The sequence below is a fragment of the Otolemur garnettii genome, unplaced genomic scaffold (assembly GCF_000181295.1).
Source record: "Otolemur garnettii isolate 467f Iridium unplaced genomic scaffold, OtoGar3 scaffold00098, whole genome shotgun sequence".
NCBI lineage: Eukaryota > Metazoa > Chordata > Mammalia > Primates > Galagidae > Otolemur > Otolemur garnettii.
Genome location: NW_003852493.1, coordinates 3,693,341 through 3,700,698, shown reverse-complemented (window position 1 = coordinate 3,700,698; position 7,358 = coordinate 3,693,341). Strand labels below are relative to the sequence as shown.

The following is a 7,358-nucleotide window of genomic DNA, read 5'->3' as shown; positions in this document are numbered from 1 at the left end:
TTGTGCAATTATTATTTTTTTTTCTTTCTGTGCTGTTTGTGGTTCATATTTGCCTGCCTTTTGAAAGCATAGGGCAAATCTAGCTAGGGTGGAGTGGCCACATTAAGGAAGCTGGGAGTTATGTAATAGGATTGCATGAATAAGCTGTATACATCTTTTCAAATTCATAACAACATTGCACAACACCTGAATTTTTGGGGAGTACAAGAACATTATTATTAACTGTAACATAATTTGTGCAGTGTTTATAATGTCTACTATGTGAATTAAATTCATTTTTGAGGCAGTTAGCATTTGTTATCTTTTTGGAAAGATAAGCACTCGTTTGTTTATTGAACAGTAAAATGATAAAGCTTAAAGTGGTCTCATAGGTTGACTAAGGCCATCTTTTTTTCTCTTGGCCAATTATGTCTTGCTTCTCTTGAATGCCAAAGACAATGCCCAGTTTAACTCCAGCTAAATGAAAGGTAACCTATTGTGGAATGGGAATTCGAAAAAAAATTTTATGAGCGCTTTAATATTTAGATGCTAACTACTTTGAATATTCCATTAAAAGGGATGAAAGATTTATCTTTTGATAAATTTCTGGGGCTGAGTGAAAATCCTTAGGCACTCAAGTGTTTTACCCTGTAGTGCATTAACACATTTATATTCCAGATAAATGTCTCAGAAATGACTGTTTTTAGGCCCACTTTAGGAAGGGCATATTTTGCATATAAAATATTATGATACAGTGACAGAATATTATAGCATTTAGTGAGTGATTTAGTGAATACTCTCCCAAGTGTTTTTAGGATGCCAAGTGTAGCTAAATTACATTATGTACATTTGGCTTACTTATATAAAATGTATTTATTTATAGAAAAAGTCGTTTTTTGAGATGATTCTTTAACATATGTGAATAACTTCCATTGATTTTTTCCAAGGAATAAGAAGTATTTAGTTGGTATAAATGTGAGAGTATTTGACAATGGTGAGCTTTGTTGCTTCACACTTTCTTTGTGGATTTATAAATAATGATTTATGTTCTAAGGATGTGCATGATATAGAGAAAATGCTTGAGGCAGTCAACATATATTATTGCATATACAGATACTAAATTGTTCCAACACTAATTAGGGAATAAATCATGGCATACCTAACCAAAGATAAGCAAAACAGTTGTTTAGCAATTAAACTTAACTTCTTTGCAAGTTCAAAGTTCATGTGTTTAAAATAGGCTAGGGCAGGTAGATAAAATATAAGCAAGTAGACAGAGCCACAGTGCCCAGCTTTATGTCATTCTGAGTATGTTGAATTCCTTTTGAGGATCTGGGTTCTAGAGGTGTGTGGAAAATAGGAATCGTGGGCATGTTTTTAATAGGATGAACACTTGCCTTAATTTTTTTTTTATTTTCTCTGAGTATACCAGACTCTCTGTATATATTCTTTTTCCTTTGGTCTTTTATATTTGGAGTTTTGAATGAAGGAACAGCCTAGTTTGTGTTGATATCAGGAGCTCTCCAGGAATTAGATTAGTCACCTTGTTGAAAGCTACATGTTGTATAAAACAGGAAGGGAAAAAAGCCTCCTGGGGAATAATAACTTTATAATCTTTTAGGAGTACTCTGAGGAATAAGTCCAAATATTTGGATATGATTGTAAAAGTTGACTAAGTGCAAGATAATAGTTATTCTGTAACTCAAAACATAAGATAAATTAGGATTTCTTGCACCTCATATAAGCGTTGAAATAAAACTAGCGATCACTGGTGATCAACGCATTGCTGAGTACTAGCTGTGTTGCCGTGAGCAATTTACCTATCCTATCTGTGCCTCAGTTTTCTCATCTGTAAATGGGATAAAGACAGCATTTTCCTTTAGGGTATTCCTTTGAGAACAGTGACTGGCTAGTGATTAATTCCTGATAGCTATTGTTATCATTACTTCTATTCCTATTACTATTATCTTGTTACTGGCTCGGCGCCTATAGCTTAGCAGCTACGGCACCAGCCACATACTCCAGAGCTGGCAGGTTCAAACCCAGCCTGGACCTGCCAAACAACAATAGGAACTACAACCAAATAATTGCCAGGTGTTGTGGAGGGCGCCTGTGGTCCCAGCTACTTGGGAGGCTAAGGCAAGAGAGTCGCTTAAGCCCAAGAGTTGGAGGTTACTGTGAACTGTAAGGCCATGGCACTCTACCAAGTGTGACAAAGTGAGACTCTCAAAAAAAAATTATCCTGTTAGTCTCTGAGAACACAGCTGATTTTTATTTCAATTCAACTCTCTCACTTATCAGCTTTTGGTTGTAGCCAGTGCCTTGTCATACTGTTCAGTCTGAAAGGCCTCTTTTGGATTCAGGTATTTGACCAATCTCCATGGCAAATTCTCATTGTGCTAGAGTGTAGGGATACTGGGAAGACAAAGAGGAAAATCCAGTCACTGATCTCAAGTCTTTTGCAATGTAATAAGGGAGATGTACATGGAAGAAAACACTTTCAATACAGTATATTGAGAGTTCTAATTGGCGAGTATAAACCATGTGTTTGTTGTAGTACCCATGAATACTTGGGTAGAGCTTCTCTTTTGAAGAGAAGGTTGGAGTTTCCTTCTAATACAAAAAGAAAATGTAAAATTAAAGGCATATAGATAGTAGAAGATAGAGTTTTCTGAGAAATGCTGACATGTTAAACTTAAGATCCATGAATAATTGGATGATAAAATAGGACTGATATTCTGAATTTAGATTCTACAAGCCATGTGCTATGGTTTGAATGTGTGCCCCAAAAGTTCATGTGTTAGAAGATTAATCCCCAATGCAACCATCTTAGAGGAGGGACCTTTCAGAGGTGATTAGTCTTGAGAGGAGGGACCTGTAGGAAGTGATTAGGGCTCCACCTTCAGGAAGGGATTAATGCTGTTATCTCAGGATTGGGTTCTTGAGTGTAGCCCAGTTTTCTCTCTGTGTCTCTCTTGATAGGTCAACATATGTCGATACTTTCTATTATGGGATGGCTCTGACCAGATGCTAGTGCCTTGCTCTTGGACTTCCCAGTCGCCAGAACCATGAGTCAAATAAACTTCTATTCTTTATAAATTATCCGGTTTCTCCTATTCTGCTATAGCAGCAGAAAACAAATTAGATATCATACAAAGGAATTTATTTCATGTTTTAACCAATAGGCAGTAAGGAGCATTTTATAAAACATGAACTAGGAAATAAAAATTTCTGATTAGATTTTTAAAAGATCACTCTGGCTACATAAAGAAAGTTGATTGAGGGTAAGAAGTTTACTTTAAAAATAGAAATACAATCTAGGAGAAAGTTGTAGACATCTAGAGAAAAGATGGGTACCTAAAATAAGGAGGTGGCAGTGGGGATACAGGGAAGAAGAATAGGTCCAAGAGATGTTTGATAGGAACCATAAAAATAACTGAGAAATGGACTAGCTGTGAAAGACAAAGGAAGGAACAAGATACAATTTGATTCTTAAGTTTTAAATTTGAGCATTAGAGGGGTGGCAATGGACACTGTGGATACAGAGCAATGACTAGGGACTCTAAATGCCTCATCTTGGTTTTCTAATCTATGATCTGTATCAGGCAACACAGGAACTTAACCCTTACCCACACCTCCTGTTACAGTACATATAGTACACACTTTCACCCTAATATATAAATTAACTATTTTAAATTAAAACTACATATATTATTTTATTTTATTTTATTTTTTGAGACAGAGTCTCACTTTGTTGCTCTTCGTAGAGTGCTGTGGCATCATAGTTCACAGCAACTTCAAATTTTGGGGCTTAAGTGATTCTCCTGCCTCAGCCTGAGTAGCTGGGACTACAGGTGTCTGTCACAACACATGGCTATTTTTAGAGACAGGGTCTCCCTCTTGCTCAGGCTGGTCTTGAACCCATGAGCTCAGGCAATCCACCCACCTCAGCCTCCCAACTGCTAGGATTACAGGTGTGAGCTACCACGCCTGGCCAAGACAATATATTTATATAGTTTACATGAATCAAAGGCCAGTAAGTACAGCAGTTCTGGACACTACCTTCTTATTCCCTAATCGTCTCCCAAGGTGCAATCACTTTCAGTGGTTTTCCTAAACATTCTGATTACACTTATTTCTAGATCTCTCAATTTTGTACATTACTGACTTCACTCTTCTAAGCCATTTCCACTATCCTTTGCTTCTTTTCCAGTTCATTTCCTCCATCTTTTCAGTGCATCTCTATCATAATTTTTAGTCCAATTTAAAGTACATTATTAAGTTTTTATGATTTTTTTTCCTTGCAAATCTTATCTTTCCTTTTTACCCCATCTTTTCTTTGCTTATTTTTCAATTTTCCTATAACTCTACTTCATTTGCTAAGTTTCCTGTTTTCCCTCTCACTGCTTTTTTCTAGTGCCCAGATTGGTTGCACTCCGTTTATAATTTTTCTAAATTCTTAAACATAGTTTCAGACTCTGTAATAATTGCAGCCTCCTTATACATTCTGCCTCCCCACTCCTGCCCTCAACTTTTTTCCCTTGTTGTCCAGAATTTTTATTGTGATTTGAAGGAAATTCAAGCTCTCCTTCTGGCATTCTTGTCAATTCTCCTGCTCCTCGATCTCATACTCTTCTTTTTCTTGGTTTTACTCTCCTGTGCAGTGGTGTATCCCTTCATCACATTCTAGGAAAGAGATACAGAAGGTAAATGTTCCGCAACTTTGTATTTCTGAAAATATCTTTATTTTTTTCTAACACTGACTTACTAGTATAGTTGGTTATAGAATTCTAGGTTGAAAGTCATATTTTTCTTCTGAATCTTGAAGACATTGTTCTCCTTTCCTTTGACATCTGGTGTTGCTGTTGAGAAGCTTGATGACATTCTGATTATTGGATTTTAAAAATATTTTGTTGTTGTTTTGGTTTTTGTATATGGCCTCTTGCTCTCCAGAAACTCCGAGGATCTTCTTTTTAACTTTAGTATTATAAAATTTTATGATTCTGGGCTTTGGTATGGGTCTTTCTTAATTTACTATCATGTGCTGTGTCTTTTTAGTGGGCCCTCTCAACCTAGAATTTCATTCAGTCTTGAGACACTATTTTCAATGATTTTTATTTTTGTTTTTTTCCATCTTAGTCTCTATTCACTCTTTTGGAATTGCCTCAGGGAAAACCCAGGATTTTGGACTTTATGAATTAATTTTTCAATATAATTATTTTTATCTCTCTTTTTTGTTATTATTTCTAACATTTAATAATTAGAGACCACTTTTTCCACTATAAGTTAGCAAACAAATTAGGTATGTTGACAATACCCTTTGTTGGTGAGGGTAAGGGGAAATGAGCTTTATCCTAAAGGTGTGGAAAGGTGGGTCCATTGGGATAGCATTTTTAGAAGACAATTTGGTAATAGTTGTGATAATAATGAGCAATATTAAGTATGTCCCCTTGAGAAATACTCCTTAAACAAATTGATGACCATGGATATATAGTGTAGCATTATTAGTATAAGTGAAGCAGAAAGAAGATGAAAATGTCTCTCAGATGAATTATTAAATAAACTATGATCTGTTCAGACTATAGGGTACAATATATTTGGCAAAAATATAAAACAGTATAAGGATGTACAATTAAGTTTGTGAACTTATCCTGGAAAAAGAGCTACATACCTCATTGCTGAATATCACTACAACGTACTCCCTTTGGTCATCTGGTGACTATCATGATATAGTAGCTCTTTTTTTCTAGGATGAGTTCAAGAACTTAACTGTAGACTTTGTATTTATGAATCAATGGAAAATCTCTAAGATATATTGTTAAAAAATTTATAGTTACAGAGCATGCACCATATCCCAATATATGTTTATATAAATGGGATTATTATATACATGTGTTGAATTTCATACCTTATCTTTAAATGTAAACCAGAGACAACATTTTGGAATGTTACATATCACCATTCAATATTAAATTATTTATGAGGAAGAGAGAATAATGGGGAGAGGGTGAAGAAATCTTTTGCATTTTATTATGCGGATTTCTGTATTAGTAAGTTTTTATGGCTTAGGTATGATTTCTTTGTATTTATATATGAGATTTCTTTTTTTTTTTTTTTTTTCCCCAATTTCCAAAGGCTTTACTGGTAAATATGCTTTAGAAAAGAATAAACACCCTATTGCTTCCAAGTCAGTGGAATGAAGATCTGTGTCCAGGGACAAACCACGCAGTGTTGAAGGACAACCTCTTACTCATAGACCCAGTCATAAGCACAGGACTTGTAGTCGACCAATTCTTCAGGCTTAAACCACAGGCTGATTTCTTTTTCAGCACTTTTTACTGAGTCGCTGCCATGAATGATGTTCCTGCCAACTTGAATGCAGAAGTCCCCACGAATGGTGCCTGGCTTAGAATCCGCTGGATTGGTCTCCCCAAGCATCACTCGGCCTGTCTTCACCACATTCAGCCCCTCCCAGACCATGGCCACAACAGGGCCTGAGTTCATGTACTTCACCAGTCCAGGGAAGAATGGGCGGTCTTTCAGGTCAGCATAGTGCTGCTTCAGGTGTTCCTCAGAGGCCCGAAGGAACTTCATGGCCACGAGATGGAATCCCTTCTGTTCGAAGCGCTTGATGATCTCGCCCACCAGGCCACGTTGCACGCCGTCCGGCTTGATGGCAATGAAGGTGCGCTCGAGGTTGGCCATGGTGCTGGAGGGTGGCGAGGCCGGGCGGCGTTGGCTCTGAGCTGTGCGGCGGAAGCCTATATATGAGATTTCTAAATAAAGAAGAAAATAAATTTCACTCCCTATGAAATGGAGCAACCAAGAGGCACCCACAGAGCCTTTGTTGTTGTCGTTGTTGTGGTGAGAACGCTTACCATGAGATCTCCTTTGTAACAGATTTTAAGTATACAGTACAGTATTGTTATGCGCAGGCACAATGTACATCAGATTTCTAAAATGCATTCATCTTCTGTAACTGAAATTTTGTGCACTTTGATTAGCAGCTCCTGTTTCCCACTCTACCCAGATCCTGGCAACCACCATTCTATTCTTTGCTTCTACAGTTTGACTCTTTTAGATACCTCACGTAAGTGGAATCATGCAGTATTTGTCCTGTGCCTGGCATATTTCAGTTAGCACAGTGTCCTTAAAGTTCATCTATGTTTCATTAATCCTTTAATAAACATTTAAGTTCCTCCCACATATTGTTTATTGAGAATAGTCCTGAAATAAACATGGGAGTAGTAATATCTTGTGAAGATCCTTATTTCAATGCTTTTTGGATAGATCCTCAGAAGTTGGATTGCTGGATCATATGGTAGTTCTACTTTTAAGTTTTTGAGGAGCTTCCATATTGTTTTCTGTAGTGGCTGTAC

General features: G+C 36.8%; 1 protein-coding gene across 1 annotated transcript; it reads right to left on the bottom strand.

The window, feature by feature from the left end:
- Window positions 1–6,106: 6,106 nt before the first annotated feature.
- Window positions 6,107–6,736, bottom strand: LOC100964800 (nucleoside diphosphate kinase B). Its single transcript, XM_012808990.1, has one exon. The coding sequence runs from the start codon at window positions 6,682–6,684 to the stop codon at window positions 6,226–6,228; it is 459 nt and encodes a 152-aa protein (XP_012664444.1). The 5' UTR covers window positions 6,685–6,736; the 3' UTR covers window positions 6,107–6,225.
- Window positions 6,737–7,358: the final 622 nt, after the last annotated feature.

Bases quoted from the DNA above. Each gene is read 5' to 3' on its own strand.
- LOC100964800 (XM_012808990.1), bottom strand. From the start codon at position 6,684: ATGGCCAACCTCGAGCGCACCTTCATTGCCATCAAGCCGGACGGCGTG.